General features: G+C 38.0%; 2 protein-coding genes across 10 annotated transcripts in view; one reads left to right on the top strand and one right to left on the bottom strand.

Annotated features, from left to right (window-relative positions):
• The window catches only part of ungb (uracil DNA glycosylase b), a 51,556-nt gene extending 42,856 nt beyond the window's left edge, over positions 1 to 8,700 (bottom strand). Inside the window, exon 1 of one of the 6 annotated variants that reach the window (XM_073952292.1) lies at positions 8,534 to 8,700. The gene's annotated coding sequence lies outside the window, so the exon portion shown is untranslated. Of the gene's footprint in view, positions 1 to 1,621; positions 1,852 to 8,533 lie in introns of those variants that run through there. The other 5 variants (XM_073952295.1, XM_073952296.1, XM_073952299.1 and 2 more) reach the window with 5 other exon arrangements.
• Positions 2,728 to 23,856, top strand: coro1cb (coronin, actin binding protein, 1Cb). 4 transcript variants are annotated; one of them, XM_021476506.3, is made up of 12 exons: positions 2,728 to 3,786; positions 4,444 to 5,499; positions 9,821 to 10,020; positions 10,108 to 10,230; positions 10,755 to 10,884; positions 10,975 to 11,156; positions 11,230 to 11,349; positions 11,440 to 11,544; positions 15,468 to 15,613; positions 18,842 to 18,899; positions 19,162 to 19,404; positions 22,316 to 23,856. In XM_021476506.3, the coding sequence occupies exons 1-12, from the start codon at positions 2,748 to 2,750 to the stop codon at positions 22,433 to 22,435; spliced, it is 3,522 nt and encodes a 1,173-aa protein (XP_021332181.1). In that variant the 5' UTR covers positions 2,728 to 2,747; the 3' UTR covers positions 22,436 to 23,856. The 4 variants fall into 4 exon arrangements, with proteins under 4 accessions (XP_021332181.1, XP_073808375.1, XP_021332180.1 ...); XM_073952274.1 differs by having other exon boundaries at positions 3,890 to 5,499; XM_021476505.3 differs by having other exon boundaries at positions 2,728 to 5,499.
• The last annotated feature ends 385 nt before the right edge of the window (positions 23,857 to 24,241 follow it).

Genomic DNA, 24,241 nt, shown 5'->3' with positions numbered 1-24,241 from the left:
TGGGCACAGGCCCAGGGGCCCGTGCGCACTAGGGGCCCCTGCGAGGGGGGAGAAAAAAAGACAATTTCGGAGTGTCTTTTTTGGCTAATTGCAAATAGCGCATCTAGTTGGAATAAGCTATTCAGGGTTTACGCCCATCGATGCCTGATTGATAGAGACAAGATGAGTAAAGAGCTATTAATCCTTACAGCCGTAGTGGCCCACCTTGTAAGGCACACAGGCACAGCATCAACTTTTGACGCGATTAATCATAAACTCGGTTCGAATCCACCATCAGCTGAACTCGTGCTACTTTTTTTCTCCCCTTTACATATCAGATTGGAAATTTATTTATTTTTAACAGGAAGGAAACATTTTTTAAAAATAAAGCAAATGTGATATAAAGTCACAAGTGTCTCGTGGGTATTTAATAATGTTTAGCCTTATTATAGGTGCCTCCCTCTCTGCAAAAACTATATTGCTAAGACAACTGTATTTCCTCTGAGCAAAAAATTGCGATCACATATTAATATTATTATTATATTTAAACTGCCTTTTTTCGTTAACTAAACAGAATGCTAATTGGTCAAGCGCGGAAACGTCAGTTTTGTAATAACCCGCACTTAACTGAGCGGACTGTAGTCTAACGTTATATCTGTCATAGATCAAAAATGAGTGGACAAGTGGATTTAGCAAACGCGAGAGAAAGAGGAGAGGAGGCATCTTTAATGAGGTATTTTCCATACATACCATCTTTAAACAGACCCATGATCAGGAGAATGAGGGTACAAAAGAAGACGTTATGGTTACTTTAAATGATGAGAAGCTAGCATTAACCAGGCGGAGGAGGCTAACGGCAGCGCAGCGCGGACTGGATTCATCGTGTGAGAGACAGACAGAAAAGGAGAGAGAGAGGGAAATAGAGAGAGAAAGGCCCAGAAGAGGGGAGAGACGGGAGAGAAGAGGTATAGTGTGTGTGATTTCGGATACTTTTTGGTTTATAATCAAGTCTTCATCACGAGAAGAGTAGAGAAAATACAGGGAGAGGAGGAGAGAGACAGTAAATCAGTGTTTGTATTATGAAAAACTATATAGAACTCAGATTCATAGAACTGGATTGGAGAAGCATTGTGCGTTATATGCCATGGCAATAATATGCTTTATAAGTTTGTAAAAGCAATACATATATATATATATTATTAGTATTTTTATTCAATGCTTTGAAAAATAAGTTAAATCTTTGTAGACTATAAATACATATGTACTATATATCATTTAATTAAATATGTGGGCAACAAATTATAGATTCATTTTATTTGAAAATTATTATATTATTATTTTTTTTTAATTCAACTATAGGGGTGCGGCCAGTTAGGGGGCATTACAAGACAATGTGCCCAGGGGCCCCTGAGCTCTTAATCCGGTCCTGCCTAAACTCAACCAAAATTGTTTTCATTTTGTGTTTTCAAAAGCACAGATTGACCCAAACACCCACTTCTTTACACCCAACAGTCAGTTTTAAAAAGCAATCCAGAAAAAGAAAAGCCCTCGTCTGATTTTTAGCACATTTCCTGATTTTAGCACATTTTCATTCTGTTATTTACTTGTTTATTTTATTTGTTGGCTCCTGTTTTTTTCTTACCCACTTTCTGGATCTGTTCTTCGCCAGACTCGAATCCTATCGTCCTGGTCAGCTCCTCTCTGCATCCCAAGTCCGTCGACATACATGGCAAGCTACCAGACAAACTGATAATGCCCCATTCACACCGGGCGTCAGCGTTAACGCTTCCTATTTACTTTAAATGGGAGACGTCAGGCATTGCCAAACTGTATTGTGGATCCGTCGGTGCCGCTTCAGTGTCGTTTCTCGCTGCAAAAATTGGGAATTTCTCAACTTTTCAAGTGCCAATGGACGTGTCAGCCAATCATATCGCTTTATGCAAATCCACTAGCTCAGACAGTAGTCGATTGTGGTGAGATTGCTTTGACGATCACGTCAGCCCCAACTTAGACATGCATTCTGTCAAGTGTTGATGCCAAAGCCCTGTGTGAATCAGGCATAACAGCATGAAAGCCGTCCAAACGGAGGTAAGCAGTCAGCTGATAATCGAAAAAAGATTAAAGATTAAACATTCCACCCTGTAGCATTCGTTTTAAAGATGAAATGCAGCCATAAGTACTTCTGGCAACATAATTCGCGATCTCCAGAAACTTACATAGGGCTACGTTTTCAGAATGAGCCTGTGTTGGCACTTTTTGCTGTAATTCTACTGCACATTTAATCAATTAAATTTAGCACAAGACACTTCTTTAAAAAAATTTATGATCCAAAATATGTAACAATTAATTCTGAATTATAACTCATTTCAGTTCTTTTGTTTTAACATTTTAAAATTAATTCTAAAATTTTTTAATATCATAAACTAAATGATAAACTCCATTTGCAGCTGGAATGGAAGAGCAGTTATATTGGTCAAGAGGTCTGGAGTGTTGTTGTCAAGAGTCGTGGGATATGTTTGGAGTCCATGGGTTTTCCCCTTTCATGTCTAATGTGACCTTCGCACCTGGTAACTGATCTAGTCCACCAGTTGTCTGCTGCCCATTTTGGTTCTGTGACTCAGTGGCCACATTGAGAGTCATTTAATTTTAGGCATTGCAGCATTCCAGAAAGGAGTGATGTGAGGGGAACAAGAGAGAGCCGGGAGGGGGCTGATTACAGATAAAGTTATACACTCTGCTCATAAACATATGTGTTCTTCACAGGGGTAATGGGACAGACACAGGACAAGGAGCTACAAAATGAAGATGTCCTGACTGTTGGTGACTACGAAATTTTAAGCGAAAGTGAGGAAGAAGCACATTCCAACAGCCCAGAAGAGAATTTCATTCAACTGGACACCTCCAAGCTAAAGATCTATCCAAGTCAGCAACCAACAAGACTTAATGACAACAACACTGAGCCCTCTTTCAAGCGGGGAGGAAAAAAGATCAGTAACAGTTATGACACGGATGTTTTGCAGAATGCCAGGACACCAAATCCTCAACTGAGCCTGGCGGGACGTCCACGTGCCTCAGAATTCAAAACAGCCTTAAGCGACGCAACCACCACCAATATATCTGCCACAGAGGACCAGCAACGACCAGACAAAGCAGACAGAATGACTAACAAAACTCACCTCAAGGACACTCCAAACATGTTAGAAAGCTCTTGCCAAGGGGACACGAGAGATGATGCCGTGAGTGTTGTGAAAAATGAGAGACGGACAATGTCTGAGAGATACAACGGGATGTTAGAGGCAGTCAGAAAGACCAGCGGTGAAATACACAGGAAGTTCTCATTGCAATCTGAAAAGGATAAATTACTTGAAAGTCACCCATTCCAGAATGTAGGAGATTCAGAGCGTAAAGATAAAGGCGAACTTCAGACCCTTTGTAGGGATATTGGGAAAAGTAATGATAAAGACAGTTTTGGAACTGTTTGGCCCACAGAAAGTACTGATGCGGATGGATTTGAGTATTTAGACAGAGCTGATTCTTTACATCCGGTGATTGTAGCCAAAAGTCCGTCAGTTGCTGGACTCCACTCATATTCAGGTCACGCCAGTAACCAGGATAATTTACAAGTGGACAAAAATATCACTCCAGATACGTTAATGTGTATTTTAAAAGAACCCAATGACACACCAAAGACACATTTCACAGTAACACCCAAAGAAAACCTCAGGAAAGACCAAAGAAACCCAACTTTCCATTCACCATTGCTGGGAAAAGAAGAAACCGCACTTCCTGAATGGGGTGAAACTGAAGGTAAGGACAAAATCTTGCATACTCCATTTGGTGAGTCTTCCTTGTTGAGATCTAAATTGACAACATTGGACTCTTTCGACTCTGACACTGTTATTGAATGCAGAAATGCAGACACAGCTTTAGTCCAGTTGAGGATTGAGGAGGACTTTGAACAAAAGGCATTAAGCACATTCCATCCAGATTTGAGCCAAAGCAATGCTGTGTTTCACACTGAAAAGAAAAACTGTGACAAAGGGGCATTTGCTGTCATGGAAAAGCACTCGACGGTCTTGTCATCTGAGAGTTTAACTGAATCCAGTGCTAAAAAAGTCTGTGTTAGCAATGCGCCTCACCCAGCCAAAAATGGATTGTGGGGAACAGACGCACCATGTGTGAAAAGAGACAGTGAATCTGTTTATCCGAAAGCTGTTCAGGCAAGATCCACAGAATGGAGGAAAGATTGTGATGGCCCTCCTAATAGAAGACGTAATACTTCTCCTTTATTTGAATTGTCAGGTGGAAATGGTAAAATTCAAGATGTACGTCTGGGCAAAGGTGTATGTGATCCAAAGATCTACATGCTGGATGATTCAAACACAGAGGTCAAAGAGATATTGTCCAATGGTAAATGTTTAGATCAAATGATTGTAAACCAATTCAATTCTTTTTCTCACTCAGATCTTGATGCCACAAGAGTCGCTCAGAAGGCATCTCTGCAAAGGGAAAAAGAGCCTCTGTATTTCACAGCTGTGATCACACCAACATGCCAGATTTATACATTTCCTGATCAAGAGGACTCTCAGTTCTATGTTCCTCATTCTCAAATACAAAACATGATGCCTGACATCTCAGCCGAAGACAATCAGACAGACAAAAAGGCCAAAATCAAAGGACCACCACCACCTGTTCCCAAGAAACCAAAGAATCCCTTCAAAAAAGCAGCTCACCTCAAAGAATCTGCTTCTCATTCCGTAGACGAGCCGAGGGAATATTCAGACCTGCTGCTGAAAAATATTAAAATGGGCAGAAGGCAGGCGGCACTGCAGTCCGTTGAGGATTTTAGCACGCATGCATCATGTCTAGATATGTTACCTTATTATATGGACTCCCCTTCCTACATGTGCATGTCTGTAGAACCTGAGAACGCTGATATTCCAAGATATTATTTAGTCCCGTATGATGAAATTGCACCTGACTACGATAACTTGATAGAAACCGCAGATGACGAAGAACTGAAAGAAATGGATATGTCTCAGCTGAGGCCAATATTAAAAAAGAAAGCAAAAAGAAAGGGCCCACCACCACCTATACCAAAGAAACCTCAAAATCCATTTGTTAAGACAGACACGGAGCAGATCCGAGCAAGCAAAGACTCTGAATTTGAAAATGTGGATCTTCCTTTGGAATATGGCAGACGTGACTCTGAAAGCTTCATGATGGACGTTGAAGATGAAGAGGACTGTAAGCCCACCGCAGCCTTAACAAGACATCTTCAAGCTGCCTGTTCTGCTTCAGAGGAAAATGATCTGTCCAGATTCAGACCCGTATCCGAACTCATCAGAGACAGCAACAAAATCCATGAGAAAGTGATACATCACAGCAGGACAAACATAATGGAAGCCAGGCCAGATGTGACTGCAGGATGCCAGAATCTAAAAGTATCGCAGATGAAGCAAGCCTTTGATGTACAAACATCTTCCCATAAAATGGAAAGAAGATCCTCACCAAAGAAAGGTAAGACGGGTTTGCAGGCTGATTGCATTCCCGATTTTAATACAGTAGACAGCTGACAGGGTTTTTAAGGATCCTGATCAGATATCAGCGGGGATCTGTTTTAGATAAAACATTTACAGTTATGGTCTCTGCCAGCTGAATACTGCATATAGCCTAATGAACATTTAGACGTGAGAGTTTCTTTAAAGTGTTTGTACATATATGTAAACACAACAGTAGATGAGCTGATAGCTGATAGCTGACAGTACCTGATAACATTACTATAAAATTAAAGTATTCTAATCCACTAAATTTCAATCCACTAACTTCAATTAAAATTTCACAAAAATCTGAAGATCACAAAGAAATATAATCATAAAGAATCATTAAATTAAAAGGATTTTTAAAACTATATTTTAAAAAATGTAACGTAGACTAACCATGTTCCATTCACTTTTTGCTATTAAGTGCACTCAAACGACCACTCCTCTGTCATTTGAAGCCAGACAAGCATGGTTGTGTGTTCATTCTCTGGGCGAATACCTATTGCACAATTCAAATTTTGATTGATGTCTTTTGGACCAGTAGTTTTTAAGAAAAGATGGAAAAAGCTGCCTGCAAGCTGCTTCTGTTCAGCTTGAAGTTAATGTTATATTTAATAACTTTTTTATGAAAGTTTTAAATGATATAACTATACAATCATTTAATTTGTATGTCATGTTTATTTTATTACAGCATGACAATTTAAATTGTTAAAATATTAAATTAATGCAAATTAATATTAACTTAACTGACCTTTTCCGAATATAAACATCATTACTGCACAAAGAGTATCCAAACAGCGTTTGCAGTCTGTCTCTCAGGCTCTGAGCTCTGAGTTGCGCCATGCAGCCATCACCCACAACTGACATTCAAATGCCCCATTTCAAAGCATTTATTCAACAAAACATAATTTTTTCAATAATTTGTGATAACAATTTGTGATAACAATAATAATTTCATAAAGACTGTAATACTGTGTGATACATAAATTAAATGCAAATGCATATTTTTGTTGTTTCAAATGTCTTCCTTCCAAAGCGACACTCGCCCCTTTAGCTTGCCCACTGTCCATTTTCACGTCCATTAGGTGGACGTAGTAAACTTACTGAATTGTCTCAAAAACATATGGAAGGAGGGTCTATGTTGTCCTCGGGGGTGAAAGAGTGAGAAATAAAGATTACACAGATATATAGCTTGTCTACAACTCGTAAGAATTTATTCAAAAATTGGAGTTAAAAGGTAACCTGTATGAAACATTGTTGTTTACGGAATATGGTTAGTCTACGTTACATGCTTCGCCCAACATAGGCTCATTCTAAAAACATAGCCCTCTATACATTTCTGGAAATCGTGAATTATGTAGCCAGAAGTACGTATGGCTGCATTTCATCTTTAAAACAAAGGCTACATGCCAATATAATGCCGTTCCTTTTCATGCTTACCAGCTGACCACTTACCGCCATATGGACGACTTTTCTGGTCGGTCGGTTGGTCAGTCAGTAAATCAGTCAACAGGTGGTCGACCTCTGGTGGGTTTACATGAGAACAGCAGGCGCGAATGACACTCGTGAGAGAAATTTAAATTCTCAAAAAGCATACACAGGGGTCGCTGGTGGATTCTCAAAAATAAAAACTGCAAAAAAAAATAAAAAATGTAACTCCTGGCATGTATTTGGCGCTCTCCAGAAATGTACATAGCGATACGTAGTCAGAATGAGCCTGGATTGGCTTCGCCACAGCTGTGTTGTATTAAGGTTTTAATATAATTAAAAAGAGATAATTATGATGTTGTGTTGTTAACTATAGACAACTACTACGAAGATTTATCATATATAGCTTTAAAGATGGGTAGAAAATTGTAGGATTTATTATCATTAATTTATAATGTTGTCAGTTATTTGATTTTGTGAAAAAAGTCATCTTATTTCCAATAATAATTGTGTTTGTGCATAACATGAAAATGACATTTGTAAATAAGATGCCTTTAAAATATCAGGTGTAATATTTTTTCTCACACAGTATGGTTCTTTGAAAATGTATAAAATGGCCTATGAATGTGGTCCCTCTGATCATATCTGAAGGTCTTGATATTTCAAAAACTTTAAAAAGCCATAAACCACAGCGTAGTAGAAACAAAGAAAGACTCAAATTTGATTTTAAGCCAAACTGCACTTAGTAACATAATCCAACATGAGCATGACTTCATCCTTTTTCACTCTTAACACAATTACCAGAGTCCAGTAACAATATCAGCTCAACTGAAGGCGAAGCTCGATGTGTTTAAATGTCTGCTGGGGATCAAGACACTGTCTGCAATGGGGAGATGCTCAAGGGCTTTTCCATTTATAAAATGTCCTCACCAGTGTAAAGCACAGTGGCCTGTCAGGCAACACGGTACAATTTGTACCCCTACCTCTCATTCAAACACCCAGAACTGATGTCCATGTAGGAGGACATGAGGAGGAGGGGAGGGGAGAGGAGAACAAGGGCGTTTTCTCCCGTTCATTCAGAATAAAGGAGAGAGGAGGGAAGCTATTGTGGCTAGCCGCAATTCACTGAGACAGTCACCAGCACATCTGAATCCGCAGAAAAATTAAATTAATGCGTTGAATTTGACTCTCTGAGAGGCGTAGTACTGATAAAGGTAAGCGTTTTGCGTTTGCTCATGTTAATGCAAGGCAGGTCAGTGGTGCAATAGCATCTACTGGAATGCTAGCTCGATTTTAGCAAGCATCACTGATTTAAAGCAAGCTCTGGAAAAAGCTAGTGCCTGACTGGAGAAAAAAACTTGTCCTCGTGCATGTGCATTTGCTTTATTTAGCGTCATTTTTGGAAATGTGAGACTCCATCCAGCCGGGAAATTAGCAGAAATGGAGATATTAATTGAAAGTTGCCCATCATGACCTGTGCCGGGTTGATAGCAGCACGCCTCCTCTTCCAAACGGCACGTCGCATTTCAACAGTGCATGCAGAGGAAAAATACACACACACGGCTCAAAACAAGCTGCTTTACCGGTGCTTCTTCCGCTCTTTTCATTCATTTGATCGGCTAGCGGTTAGCTCGTTTCCTCGCCCCAGCGCAAGCCTGCCCATCTATCGATTATGTCGTGTTTTTATTCATTCTCACTCTTTTGCAGTCTGCATGCGATTATCATTTCCTCTTCCCGCATCCACACAAATGCACTCATTTCTCTCTAACTGCTTATATTGCATGATTTGTGTAGCAGAGATGGAATTGGTGGTGTGTGTGTTTGTGAGAGGTTTTTCTTTCGCCGGGATGCTCATCATCATCACCATCATCATCATCAATCACACCGCCATACATCTGACCTATTTCCAAAAGCACATCAGTGACTTTATTGTGATGAGCACATTTTATACTTGCCAACATGGCTGTCTTATTACCAGCGTTATAAATGGTGATAGTAGCTATTTTTTAGGCAAAGATTAAGACACCGCCATCAATCAGGGCCCAGCTCATTTTAGAACGCTTGAGATAGGCTAATGCATTAATGAACACGGCTTAAATAACCAGCCATTATTATTATTATTCTACACCGATGGATAGCAATTAGTATATTAGCTACAACAATACACTACTATACACTACAATACAATACACTTATACACTACAAACAATTTAGCCTACCCAATTCACCTGTACTGCATGTCTTTGGACTGTGGGGTAAACCGGAGCACCCGGAGGAAATCCACGCGAACGCAGGGAGAACATGCAAACTCCACACAGAAACGCCAACTGAGCCGAGGCTCGAACCAGCGACCCAGCGGCCTTCTTGCTGTGAGGGGACAGCACTAGCCACTGCGCCACTGCTTCATCCTCTATATATTTATCAATATTTAAGACTTTAAATATGATTATTGATTTTAATATCAATTTTGTTACGATTGAACACGGATTGTAAGTTTTGCAATGTCTCAATGAAATTCACACACAAAACTGCATCTGAATTCTCCCCTTTTCTTATGTGGAGTGCTGCGAATACAGAACAAAACGAAAAAACCTTTCCCCTCAAGCTGACTTCTCATATCACTTCTAATATAATATACTGTCAATATTAAGTCTGAAAGCAGAAGAAACACATTGAAAAGCATTAAATATTCTGCCATTAAGAACGTGTTATATTGTCAGGTAGTAGTAGCAACAACAATAGAGGCATTACTACTCACTCACAGAGTGAGGTCACCACAGCAGAATGATCCGTCATGCATTATGAGACACAGAATTATTTAAATCTACATCAAGCTTCTACAAAACATCTCTCTTCTCTTGTTATTTCAGAAATGATCAGACGAGTGGTACGACAGAGTAAATTCCGTCATGTGTTTGGTCAGGCGGTGAAGAATGACCAGTGCTATGATGACATTAGAGTTTCGCGTGTTACCTGGGACAGTGCCTTTTGCGCAGTAAACCCCAAATTCGTTGCTATTATTGTGGAGGCCAGTGGAGGTGGAGCTTTTCTCGTTCTACCTTTGCAAAAGGTGAGCAATTGTGAGATGACCAGTTTTTAAACAAAGGCTCAACTGGATTTTGTTTTCATTATTCCCTTTTTTTGTCCATGTTTGCAGACGGGTCGTATTGACAAGGCCTACCCCACTGTTTGTGGCCACACGGGCCCTGTGCTGGACATTGACTGGTGTCCGCACAATGATCATGTCATTGCCAGCGGCTCTGAAGACTGCACAGTAATGGTGTGTTCAGTTCATTCACTACACTGTTAAAAAAGCACGTTTATTAAAAGAAGTTAATTATTTTTCAGCTTAATTTTTAAAGCTATTTGAGATTTAAAGGGATAGTTCACACAAAAATGAAAATTTAGTTAGTATTTAGTCTTCGGCAAGTGTTTCCAAACCTTTACGAGTAGCTTTCTTCTGTTCAACACAAAAGAAGATATTCTGAAGACAGTTGAAAACCCATAACCATCAATTGCCATAGTAGGAAAAACAAATGGTTACAGGTTTCCAGCTTTCCTCACATCTATTTTGTCTTTAACAGAACAAAGAACTTCAAATATGTTTTGAACATGTGAATAACTAATGACAGAATTTTTAATTCAAGGTGAACTATCCCTTTTTGTCAGTATAATGTAATTGTACTAGTAAAGTTACTTTGAGCTTAAAAATTTTAGACAGCAACTATTTTTTTTACTGTGTACTTTACATGAACTAAATAAAGTGATTATTATTATCATTAATTTTTTACATTTGTGTCTCAGGTGTGGCAGATCCCAGAGAATGGCCTCACCTCAGCTCTTTCTGAGCCAGTCGTGGTGTTAGAGGGTCACTCCAAGAGGGTGGGCATCGTGACGTGGCATCCAACAGCCCGCAATGTCCTGCTAAGCGCAGGTAAGCATTTACACCACCTTCGCGTTCAGCATCAAAAGCCTGACTGAATGATCAAAAAGTGACTCTGTCTTTTCTGGTCTGGTCTGTCAGGATGCGATAACCTCATCATAATCTGGAACGTGGGCACGGGTGAAGCTCTGATCAACCTGGAGGACATGCATCCTGACGTGATCTTTAGCGTCTGCTGGAGCCGCAACGGCAGCCTCATTTGCACCGCGTGCAAGGACAAGAAAGTGCGTGTAATTGACCCACGCAAGGGGAAGATCACTGCGGTAAGTGAAGACTTAGCAGGATTATGTTGAGGGTCTTAAGCTTCACATTTCTGACTGGCATTGACGATCGCAGGAGAAGGATAAAGCTCATGAAGGAGCACGGCCCATGAGGGCCATCTTCTTGGCTGATGGAAACGTCTTCACCACCGGCTTCAGTCGTATGAGCGAGCGGCAGCTGGCCTTATGGAATCCAGTAAGTCACACAAGTAGAGCTTCATGTTATTGAATAATCATTTATAAATGCACTGTTATGTAATATTTTGATGTGTGTTTTTTCTCTAAGAAAAATATGGAGGAGCCGATATCAGTGCATGAAATGGACACCAGCAATGGAGTGTTGCTTCCCTTCTATGACCCCGACACTAATGTTGTCTACCTGTGTGGAAAGGTGAGCATGAAGACATGTTCTCTTAATGCCATAGCATACTGATTTTGAGGAATACTACACTTTTCTTGTAAATAAGCTCAATTTACAAGCCACCTTTACCATTTTTGTCTGGCAGAAACACTTTTAGTTTAGCTTAGCATAGACCATTGAATCAGAATAGACCATTAGCATTAGGGCTGCTTGATTATAGGAAAAATAATAATCATGATTATTTTGGTCATAATTGTAATCACGATTATTCAAATGAATTACTGTTGAAGTCAAAATTATTAGCCCTCCTGTGATTTTTTTCCCAAATGATGTTTAACAGAGCAAGGAATTTTTCACAGTTTTTTCTATAATATTTTTCTTCTGGAGAAAGTCTTATTTGTTTTATTTTGGCTAGAATAAAAGTAGTTTTAAATATTTTGAAACCTTTTTTAAGGTCAATATTATTAGCCCCCTTAAGCAATATATATTTTGATTGTCTGCAGATGAAACTACTGTTATACAATGACTTGCCTAAAATTACCCTAATTAAGCATTTGAATCACACTTTGAAGGTGAAGTTTTTTTTCCCTCTCCACTGTCGCCACTGGCTCGCATGGTTCAGGATTGGTAGAGCTACGCATCGATGAATTGGCTCTTCAGTGTTTGAACTCTCAGTAATGATTAAATCACACTGAACTGAGCTAAACTAAACTGAACTGAACTTAAACACTAAAACCTGAACCACACTGTTCCAGTTACTATGACCATTTATGTGAAGCTGCTTTGACACAATCTACATTGTAAAAGCGCTATACAAATAAAGCTGAATTGACACTTTAATCTGAAAACTAGTGTCCTGAAAAATATCTAGTCAAATATTATTTACTGTCATCATGTCAAAGATAAAAGAAATCAGTTATTAGAAATGAGTTATTAAAACTATTATGTTCAGAAATAGGTTGAAAAAATCTTCTTGCCATTAAAAAGAAATTAGGGAAAGGGGGGGGGGGGCTCATAATTTAGGAGGGCTATTAATTCTGACTTAAACTGTATACATTTTTTTTCTCCCTGTAAATAAGGAATAGAATAAAAATATGAAACAAACTGTGCTTTAAGCATCTTTACTGTAAGGAAAAAAAACTTTAATTATTGCTACAAAAGTCCTTCAGTTTTGAGCAGTGAGGGATTGTCCCCTTTTGTTTGATTAATAATGATAAAAACCGTTAGCAGCAGGAATATTGCGTGCCGTCACTTTAAGAGCAGTGCAGTTCTGATTAACGGTTTCACCTTGACATGTCTTTTGATTCTCAATTCGTTTGTTTATTATATAAATGAGGGTTAATATGAATAATCACTAAACACCGCATTGATACACAAATTAGCATGTATTCGACCATTAAAGCACTCGCATTAAGATGACTTTAGATGTGTGTGCTCTGCTTGTCTCAGGCTGAGCGCATACACACAACAGCATGCAATCTCTTTTGCGCTTTTGAAAACATGAATGATTTGAATGTACATCAATGAATGATGCGCATCCCCTGCTGCAAACGTTACACCACAGTACATGGTTTTAGTAATGTTCACGTGAAACTAAGCTTTGCAGAGCAATAAATGTGTACAACTGGAAAGGGGGCGGTATATGATGCAATAATCATTTATCTCAATTAATGTTTTTTCATAATTGTTAGAATACAAAATCGAAACTAAATTTTCGATTAATTGCACAGCCCTAATTAGCACCTTGCTCTAAGATTTAAACATTTTTGATAATTTTCCTAATTAAAGCTTGACTTAGTTACATTGTGTACTAAGATTGACAGAATATTAAAAGCCAGTAGCCAGTAGGGCTAGGAAGTTCTTGATTATTACAACTGGGATGACAATATAGTTCCTTGTCGTATCAGTCTAGAAAATATAAACTTTTCATTTTCCGTCAGTTTTAGAGGGCAAATTTAAATTGTAAAATCATCAAAACTCTTTTTTTTGCAAGATGCTAATGGCCTAATCCGTTTAAATTATTTATGCTAAGCTAAGCTAAAAGTGCTTCACCCAGCGCTGGAGATTGACTAAATAGATTTAAAATGGTCAATAATAACTCTATAATAGTTGAGTGGTCCTTTAACTTACTTATAAATGACAATTAATTGTTTTAATTAGTAGTTATCAAATTGTTTGTGCTAGCGCACCCATACTCTTAAATAATATAAAAACTGACAATCACGGTCACAACAGACATTTAGGCCTAATCCCCCTAAAACCCCTTGGCCCTTGAAACAGAGTGTGAAGGACAAGGGCTTCAAAATGTATCCCTAAGAAATGGGACAGCACTACAACACCTGCACACATCATCATGTGTCATCCCCATCTCTTGCTTTATATGAGGTTGACAATGGTGACTGCTGTAGTTATTTTTTGGTATTTATCTTCAGGAAATCGCTATAGGCATTATAGCAGACACTGTTAAAAGCTCATTCCCAGCCACTAAACTTTTCTGACAGAGTATTCCAGTTTCATCAAGTGACAGAATGTTGTGAGACTGCTATACAGTAGTTATGATTATGGATTTTAGATAGCGAAATTAAGCAGTTTAATGTATTAAAACGTATGCTTATCTATTGTAAACATTCATAATAATGACAAAAAATACTAATTTGTGCATCTCCTGACTTCCGTGTGTAGCTATACTGCTGTTGTAGCTGGTGTATTCTGGGAAATTTTCTTACCCCCTGGTTTCAAGTGTGGTCCTGAAAAATCTCAGTGTGAAGGGGTATCTAGCCCCTTCCCTTAGCCCTACACCTTCAAGCTAAAGAGAATTAGGACACCGCTACCCCTTCACATGAACACGCAAAACGAGGGGTATGGTGAAGGGGCAGAATTGGGATTGGGCATAAGATCTGCATTGGTGGTGCTGTTGACCCTGTCATGTTATAACATTGTTTAGTGTTTTCAACCACACAGTATGGTTATATCTGTGCTGCCAAATGTCAAATTATCACTGTATTACTCAGATTAATGTTTATAATGAGGATATCCCCTTGTCAAGTCAATCATTTGAATTGAGAAAATATTTGTTTATGATAACTTTTTAGTCCTTTCACACATTGAATTTTAAATAAAATCATGGTCAATCATGGTCAAACACAACAGTCTCTGGGCTTGCTGCGTCACAAATACCAAAATTTTAACAATTTATAAAAAATTAATCACTTTCTGGCCATCAGATATTAGGCATGGATATTTACATTGCGATCGTGATTTTCGACAGTATTAAATCGCTTCGTAAACGTTTATTATTACCATTTAATGAGTCTCCCCATACAGTTTGATAGAGCACTTGGACCTGGAAGCCGCTTTGCGTGACGTCACACTTAACAATCGGATAATCATGACACTTTTAATAAAAGTAGTATAAATTACAGTTGCAAGTGTCAAAATTGAAGATTTTTCTAAATTGAAATCATTCTAATGTTCTCACAATCAAATATTGTTGGTGCTTAATTTCTACAAAAGGATCTTAACATTATCAGTATTTTTTCTTCAGCTTCGCAATTTTTTGTAAAGTGTGATAAAGTTTTACTTTTGATGAAGAGGACATTGCAAAGGACCACATTTATTTTGAATAAAATGTAAAATCGTTGATGTCTTTAAGGGCAATGCTGATCAATGTTTTTTAAATGGCTCTCTTGAATGCTGATATTTCATGGTTTCAACAAAAATCAAAAAAAAAATCAGCAGTGATTCTTGATCAGAAACTCAGCTTATAAAAATGAGTTCTGAAGGATCACGTACAGTAGCACTGAAGACTGAAACATGATGTTGAAAACTGATGATGAAAAATGAGCCCATGATGTTATCATAATGCCTTAATGTTTCCAAAATGACTAATGGTGTAACCAGTGGATTTCAGAGCTGCATAAATCACAAAACTCTACCCTTCTTTTGCGGTCCAGGGTGACAGTAGTATCCGCTACTTCGAGATCACAGACGAGGCGCCATATGTGCACTACCTCAACACATTTTCCAGCAAGGAGCCCCAGAGGGGTATGGGATATATGCCGAAAAGAGGCCTAGATGTCAACAAGTGTGAGATAGCCAGGTATGTGCTGTTTTCACAGGTTTTTTAAAGGAACGCTACTGTTTATTTACTTTTTAAATATATTTTTAATTTTAGTAAATCATTATCATTCATTCATTCATTTTCTTTTCGGCTTAGTCCCTTTATTAATCTATGGTCGCCACAGCGGAATGAACCGCCAACTTATCCTGCATATGTTTTTTACACAGCAGATGGCCTTCTAGCTGCAACCCACTACTGGGAAATAGAGTTAATCAGTTAAATCATTTTTAATCCATTCAGCTGATTTCTTGTTCTGGCTGGCTCACTTTTAGCTTAGCTTAGCATAATTTAATGAATCCTAATTAGACTATTTGTCTAAACCAATAAACAGAATAAAAAATGTTTTTTAAGGCTTCAACACAGACGCAGTTTTAGCACATGGCCTTCAGTTCATCCAGTTTACCTAAAGTGTTTGATGTCCTGATTGATTCCTCTTGTGAGAATCTGGATGTTGTGAACTGACTTCTGCCTTTCTGCTCTCTCTGCCGATTGTGGTCCTTGGCAATATGACGACGTTATCAGTGCTTCCGCTGGTTGGATTTTTGTACTTCCTCCAGTAGGGGGAGTCAATAGGCTGTTATTGACCATAAAGTCTAACGAGATGGAAATGTGGTGCTGATCACGCTGTGCCTCGTAAAGGTCATTGAAATGTTATTTGACATCAAATGATCACTGTTATAATGATCGTTAGTTTTACCCTTCATTCTGTTGAGTTTAATCCTTTTTTAAAAGTGACGTTTTATTTATAAATTATGTTTTGTTCAGTTGGTTCAGGAAGAAGTCTGACTCTCTCTCTCTCTCTCTCTCTCTCTCTCTCTCTCTCTCTCTCTCTCTATATATATATATATATATATATATATGTGTGTGTGTGTGTGTGTGTGTGTGTGTGTATATGTGTGTGTGTGTGTATGTGTGTGTGTGTGTATATATGTATATATGATTTGAGTTATTGACATATTCTTATTAAATGGCAACTTATGGGATGATTTTTCATAAGTTGTTTACATTTTAAGACTTTTTATTTTAAAAAAAAAAGCAAATGTTACACACATACTGTTTGCAATGAAATGCAAAAACTTTGAAGCTCAGTTTCACAAAATCATTTAGAACGCAGGTAGAACCTTAATTCAAAGCTGATGAAATGTATCATATGTGACCCTGGAACACAAAAGTAGTCCTATATTGAATGGTAATATCTTTGGCAATAGACAAAAACACATTCTATGTGTCAAATTACAGATTTTTTTCTTTTATTTCAAAAAATCATTAGAAGTTTAAGTAACTATCATGTTCCATGAAGATATTTTGTAATTTGATTTGATTAGTAATATGCATTTCACTTCGCTATAAAGGGGATTTTTCTAAGTATTTCGATTGGGCCTGGCAATATATCATTTCAGCATCGATATCGCAATGTTGAGGGTGTGTTATAATTCATAATTGTCATGTGTTTTGATGCCTGTGATTGTATAATGCTTTTAAAAGCATTCAAGTATAAGAAATTGCACCATTTGCGACCTTAAATCTGATTAATTTTATTGAGTTATTTTTATCATTCAGTTACTGTACTGGAATACTCAGGAAATGATACACTTTCAAATTTCAATTGTATCTTTTTCTTGATTGTATCTATAGATTGTTCATTCATTCATTCATTCATTTTCTTGTCGGCTTAGTCCCTTTATTAATCCGGAGTCGCCACAGCGGAATGAACCGCCAACTTATCCAGCAAGTTTTTACGCAGTGGATGCCCCTCCAGCCGCAACCCATCTCTGGGAAACATCTATTTAGCCTACCCAATTCACCTGTACCGCATGTCTTTGGACTGTGGGGGAAACCGGAGCACCCGGAGCAAACCCACGCGAACGCAGGGAGAACATGCAAACTCCACACAGAAGTAGTGAGGCGACAGCACTACCTACTGCGCCACTGCCTCGCCCTCTATAGATTGTTATGCATGAAAACACAACACATGCAAATACAGAAATGCACTGCAAATAGCACACACCACAATGAAAACGTGTCAGGGCACCCCCAAAAGTTTATAGATTATTTTTTAGATTTAGATTCCAGCGCGGTTTACGCAGCGGATGCCCTTCCAGCCGCAACCCATCTCTGGGAAACATTCAAACACAGTCATTCACACTCATACACTACGGACAATTTGGCCTACCCAATTCACTTATACCGCATGTCTTAAGTGGAGTACCGGACACAGGGAGAAAATGCAAACTCCACACAGAAACACCAACTGAGCCGAGGCTCGAACCAGCGACGACAGCACTACCTACTGCGCCACTGCATCGCCCCATCAAAATATATATATATATATATATATATATATATAGCAAAATAAAAAAAATCACTATGTTAAATTTTACAATATTGTGCAGCCCTATTTTAGATTACAGATTTTTAAATCATTGTTTTTTTTTTTTTTTTAGCAAATATGGTCCTATCATAATCTACCATTCATTATTCATCATTCAAGCTTCTTTCTGATGATACATATTTTAATATAAAGTTCAAATGTACACTATAAATTGTACACGGACTGTTTTTGTGGTCTTGGGTCACGTGATTTAGTGCACAAGAAACATTGCTTAATATTATCAATATTGAACTCAATTTAACAGTTTAAACAGCTTCTAAATATTTTTCTGGAAACGATTCATCATGATTTTTTTTTAAGATTTAAAGCCTCTTTAAGCATTGAAACATATTTAGTAATGTGGTGGCACACCTTTCGTGTACATCCTTATGGACCGCCTTTTGCAGCTAGTCCAACAACCAGTATTGAAAAAATGCAAGTAAGACTGATTTTGAAAAAAGGGTTTACTGAAGAAACGCCAAACAAAAATACAAAGCTACAATAGACTCCATATAGCTTGGTCAAAAAACTGCATCTATAACTGCAATCTGACCTCAACATACACATAAATGACATCATGACGTAAGCCAAAAATACCAAAGTAAAGGTTTTTAAATTGTATTAATTATTAAATTATGCATTTTAGATCATACAATCACTATGAATTCTTATTATATTTGAATTACATTTTTCACCATGTTTTAACCTTTTTAACTAAATTATCATCACCAATGAATTATGCATAACTGGCTCAACGTTGTTGTATTTTTCTGCCTTAGAAATGCTGTTATAATCTGTGTCTGTTACAATAACATCATGTCTGTTGTCTCTCACAGATTTTATAAACTCCATGAAAGAAAGTGTGAGCCAATCATCATGACCGTCCCTAGAAAGGTACTTTCCACAGAATATTCTCTATTATTTTTCCATCAGTCTGAATAATAATCCCTGAAAAGTTATTAAACATAATGTTCACTTGATGAAATTTTATTTATTTTGTGTTTACTTTTACTGGCAATGCTCTATCAAAAGTGTTTTGAAGAAAAGGAAGGGCACTTGGTTTCAATTATCATTAAAGCAACAAATGATTTCAGAGAAACAAACATGAATCTAAAATAGTGATTATGGTATTTCCTGTGTCTTGTGTTTCTGGCAGTCAGACCTCTTCCAGGATGACCTCTATCCGGACACAGCGGGTCCAGATCCGGTGCTGGAGGCAGAGGAGTGGTTCGAAGGCAAGAATGGTGAACCGATCCTGATCTCGCTCAAACACGGTTATGTCCCGGGCAAGAACCGTGACCTCAAAGTAGTCAAGAAAAATGTGCTGGATAACAAGGCAACCAAGAAGGTGGAGGAGCCAACAACTCCTCAGAAACCTGCCTCTCCTCAGCTAACCAGAGTAAGAGGACGATTATCTGACTTTCTTATTTGTACACCTACAGTAATGAATGAATAGACTAATAGAAAAAAAAGTAATCAGCAGTCTGTGAGGCAACTCAAAATCTGTTTATTTGGACATGCAACTATGGGGAAAAAAATAAGAGACCATATGACAATGGGCTATATGCACAGCTAGTGTTTTTCAACCAATGATGAACTTCCAGTGAAAGGTTAGGTGACTTGTTCCTTTAACAGCAGCAGTGTTGTAATGTAATTCAAATATAATCATTTAAATAGACTTAAAGAGCCCATATTATACATAAAATAGGGTCATATCTTGGTTGTAAGGGTCTCCAACAACAGTCTAATATGCATGCAAGGTCAAAAAACACTTTCATGGTCTTATAATCTGCATTTATTTTTACCTAATTATCCCAGCGACTCCTGTATGAATCGTCCAGTGATTCATTTGTTCCCAAACCCCTCCTTAGCGCGAAGCTAATCTGCGCTGATTGGACCAATGACAGCCTGTTGCGATTGGTCGACTGCCTTCAGTCAGAGTGAAATGCCAAACAGCTAATCAGCAATATAAAAGTAATCACAGTTCATACACGCTCGATAGTGTAGGTGTGGATTTTAGCTGCCAGTGGGTCAATGTAAATACAGTCGATGAACTTGAAAATTCAGACGACTATTTTATTGAGCAAAAACTCCAAAAACTGTCGAGGAGATCACATAGCTTGTCTCACTCTGCTCTTTTCACAGACACAGACACACACACACACACACACAAAAACACACACACACACACCTCCGGATGACAACGCGCGCGCGCACAGACACACAAACATACCTCCGGACGACAGCGCACGCGCACACACACACTACTCCTCCACGGAGCTCCATAAACAAAGCAGTACGCGTCGTGTTTTTAACGTGACTTTGCACGTGATAATAGAATATAGCCAGTTAACCTGATACAGTACACGCGGTTACAAGTAACAAATCACAACTAAATACATTTGCAAGCTAGAGTCAAAGAGGCAACAACTTTAATCGCACGTACTTACACTTGAGAAATGGAGGAAGAAACTCATCCTGACGTCCATCAGTAAGTTACTCTTTATTGATCCTTCCTTTAACAAACGCCGATGAAGTATTCTTTGTAGCATGTAGTTTCCAGTAGTTTCCAACTGCTTGGTTATAATGCTGAGGTTTCATCTTTGGGTAGACCCTCGATATTATCCATCTGCAGTGTGACTTCAATCGACCGGCATGTTTGTGTGAGTGTGTTTGTGGGTGTGTGTGTGTGTCTGGGTTTTTGCGTCAGAGGGCGGGGCCTCAGGTTTGAAATCTCCCAGGTTTGCGCATCCACGTGAATAACTTGGTTTCGTTCGTACGTCATGGCGAAACACCTAATGACTCGGTATCAAGGCGACTCGTTTGAAGCACTATGAGTCGACTCTTTTATAGATGAATCAACCGTTTTAAACTCTGTACTCTTACAGATTTAAGCCTTAGCTGGATACTTCACTTAGAGCTGTGTTACACACTACATGGAGGGGAATTTTCAAAAACCCATAATATGGGCTCTTTAAGCATTAATTTGGTTGTTAAACAGTGGAAAAAACACAAAGGACGCCGTCATTAGCAGCAGGCTAGCGCAGAAATTCCATTAATACTGTGGTAAAATTAATTTCTATATTTTAAAAACATAGCACAGGAAAAAATCATTTAATGCAGTGCTTTTTTGTTTGGTGAAGCAGTGAAGATCGCTGTTTTTTTTTTTTTTTTTTTTTTTTTTTTTTTTTTTTAAGAAATCAGATCTTAAACGCAGCGATTTTGTACTGTATGTTATGGCAATTAACCGGAAGCCTTGGGGCTGGCTAGCTGAAATTAATGTCAGTGTGCATACAGCAGGGGTGGCCAATCCTGTTCGTGGAGAGCCACCTTCCTGCAGATTTCAGTTGCAGCCCATATCAAACACACCTGCCTGTAATTATCATGTGGTGTTCAGGTCCTAATTAATTGGTTCAGGTGTGTTTGATATGGGTTCCAACTGAAATCTGCAGGAAGGTGGCTCTCCAGGAACAGGGTTGGCCACCCCTGGCATACAGTATACCACATTCTTAGTTTCTTTGAATTTTATATAAAAAAAATAATAATAAATTGTCTTTTATGTATGAAGCTTGAGTAAAATGTGAATATTTGTTTTATTTTTTAAAGATCTAATGACATTTCTTCCCAATTTAAAATAAAATAGTGTCTTTAAGAACTTTTTTTTTGTCCCAAAAAATCACATTTGGTCGGACCAATAAATGTTTCCATTTGTTGGAATTGAAAATCAATTATTTTATTCCACCAAATATTGATTTCTTAATTTTTTTTAAGTTACATAATTGGTGATGTTTTGTCAAAAAAATTATATAAATATGTCTGAAAACAGCACTTTTATTTTCTGCAAAAAATGCTGTAAAAGACACACATTATTATGAATTTGCAAGAAATATTGATCCAGAAATGTTTTCATTAGCCAAACAAATACAAATTGTAGTTTTACTGAAACACTCAGTTCACTCACTCACTATCCTTCTGCTTATTTCTTGATCTATTAGGAGTTGTCAAAGCGGAATGAACCAGCAATCAAACACTTAGCTATGAATCATAAACATTTGAACGTTCATTGCTCATTCTATGCTGTAAATAGCTCAGAGAAAGGATGTCAGTGTCAGTCAGCATTGATAAGCTCATTCTTAACACTGTATAAAACTGAAACATGTCTGTAGACTAAAAGCTCAGCTCTTGGGACTTAAAAATCCACATCCATTCATTAAAATGAGAATAATTCCAAATGAAGAAACAGTATGTTGAACCCACCCAGATGAATGACTGGTGTTTGATCCCATTTTCCTCTTTGTTGTGCTCCGCAGAAGAATGAAGTGAAGTTAGAGGAGCTGCTGCGAGAAGTCAAATCTCTGAGAGATCTGGTGACGCTGCAGGACAGGAGAATTGCCAAATTGGAGGAGCAGGTGTCCAAAGTGGCGATCTAAGACACTGCTGGCCTGAAAGAGAGAGAGAGAAAGAGAGAGAGAGAGAGAGATTCGAATGGGCAGGGGGTTCAGTCACTGCCAAAATGTCTCAATTTGACTCGATCATTCCACTTGGTGTTTCTCACAAGGACAACATTCCAAGATGGACTTTTACTTTTTTTGTCAAGTCTCCCCCAAGCATTCGCATAGCAGAAGCAAAATTGTGGCAATGAGTGCTCACTGGTTTTAACTGATGTTTTACATTTTGTTACAAAAAAGAATTCGTACTTTTTTTGTTATTGTAACATTATTTCCATGAGTATTCTGATATTAACCGCTATGTTACAGAGTGTTGTTGTATATACACATCAGTATTTCTCTTTCCTTTTTTGTTTTGTTTTGTTGTGTTGCCAAAATTGAGGTGATACACTCACCTCTCGTTTGATTTCTACTTTTATATGTTTTTCCCAGTTGTAGATAGTGGCTTATTACAAAAAAACAACAATAATTGACATGTCATACTATTCAAAGTGGGACATCAGGAGAAAAGGCAGTGCTGTGTGGAAGGGATTGTGAAGGTACTTCAGATAAAACTGATAAAGATATACTAAATATTCATAACCATTAAAATGCGACATTTAGGATTTTAAAATAAGTTCATGAGACGATCAAGCATTAAGCACACTGTCATCTTCTCCACCGCCTGCTTGGAGATCGTTATAACTGATTATAAAGCATCCAACAAAACAGGGTTTTCTCCAAACACAACACAATCAGTTACAATAAAGCCAGAAGCAATAACGCAAATGTTGCCGAATGAATGTGAACGTAAACCTAAACCACTTGTACTTTAGCAAGTATTGTTCAGAATGCATTAATCATGCATATTTCTTCACAAAAAAACAAAAACCCACTGCTGTAACCTTATGGTAATTCTGAAATTACTGTTGCACCTCAGGAAATCAACCACTATTGAGTCAGAAACGTGGAATGGTCAACACTTGCCATCCGCATGGCGTTTGTTTTGCCCACAGAAGAAGTACCATCGTCTTATTTTAAATAGGAAATGGCTATTTTATAAGTATTATTATTATTATTTGCTGTCATCATGATCCACGTTCTCCAGTTTGCCCCACTTTCCAATTCTTCTCATGTTACAGAATATGGGCCTGACAGATGCTCTGATACGTGAAGTCGGCTTTTAGAGGCAGTGATGATGACCTGCGAGCTCTTCTGATGTACATGTACTGTAAATGTATTGGTGCCTCTATGTGTGTTTCTGGTTTTAGACAGAACTCCTCAGTTTTGACCGCTGCTGGAGGACAGGCATCCATCAGTCTGAGCACTTATCTGTGTCCTGAACAGTCTTGTGCATGCATTCCAAACTTCACCTAAAATAAAAAAGGTCGACTCTACAATAAACCCTTTCATTCATAATTCTTGAGGATGTCTGCGGTGTCATTTGTCATGAAAATAAACATCCAAACTTATATTTCCAACAATTTAGCATCTCATATGATCATTTTATGTCCGTACAATATTTGGTAATACTTTATTTTGATGGTCCATTTGAGTATTAGTAGACTGTGCTGAATATTTATTGATATGCTCCTTCAACAGACATTTAACTGACTATAAGAAACTTTGCAAGTACATGTCAACTTACTAACCCCAACCTAACAGTCTACTTACAATCTAATGAGAATTAGTTGGTATGTAGATGCAATGTAACTTAAACAACAAATGGACCATCAAAATAAAGTGTAACCTACTATTTTTATTTGATGAGCAGCTCGACTGTATTACAAAATAAACTCCTCCGGGTTT

Source organism: Danio rerio, chromosome 5 (genome assembly GCF_049306965.1).
Source record: "Danio rerio strain Tuebingen ecotype United States chromosome 5, GRCz12tu, whole genome shotgun sequence".
NCBI classification, from domain to species: domain Eukaryota; kingdom Metazoa; phylum Chordata; class Actinopteri; order Cypriniformes; family Danionidae; genus Danio; species Danio rerio.
Note: the sequence above shows the minus strand (reverse complement) of the source record. Positions and strands in the feature narration are given on the sequence as shown.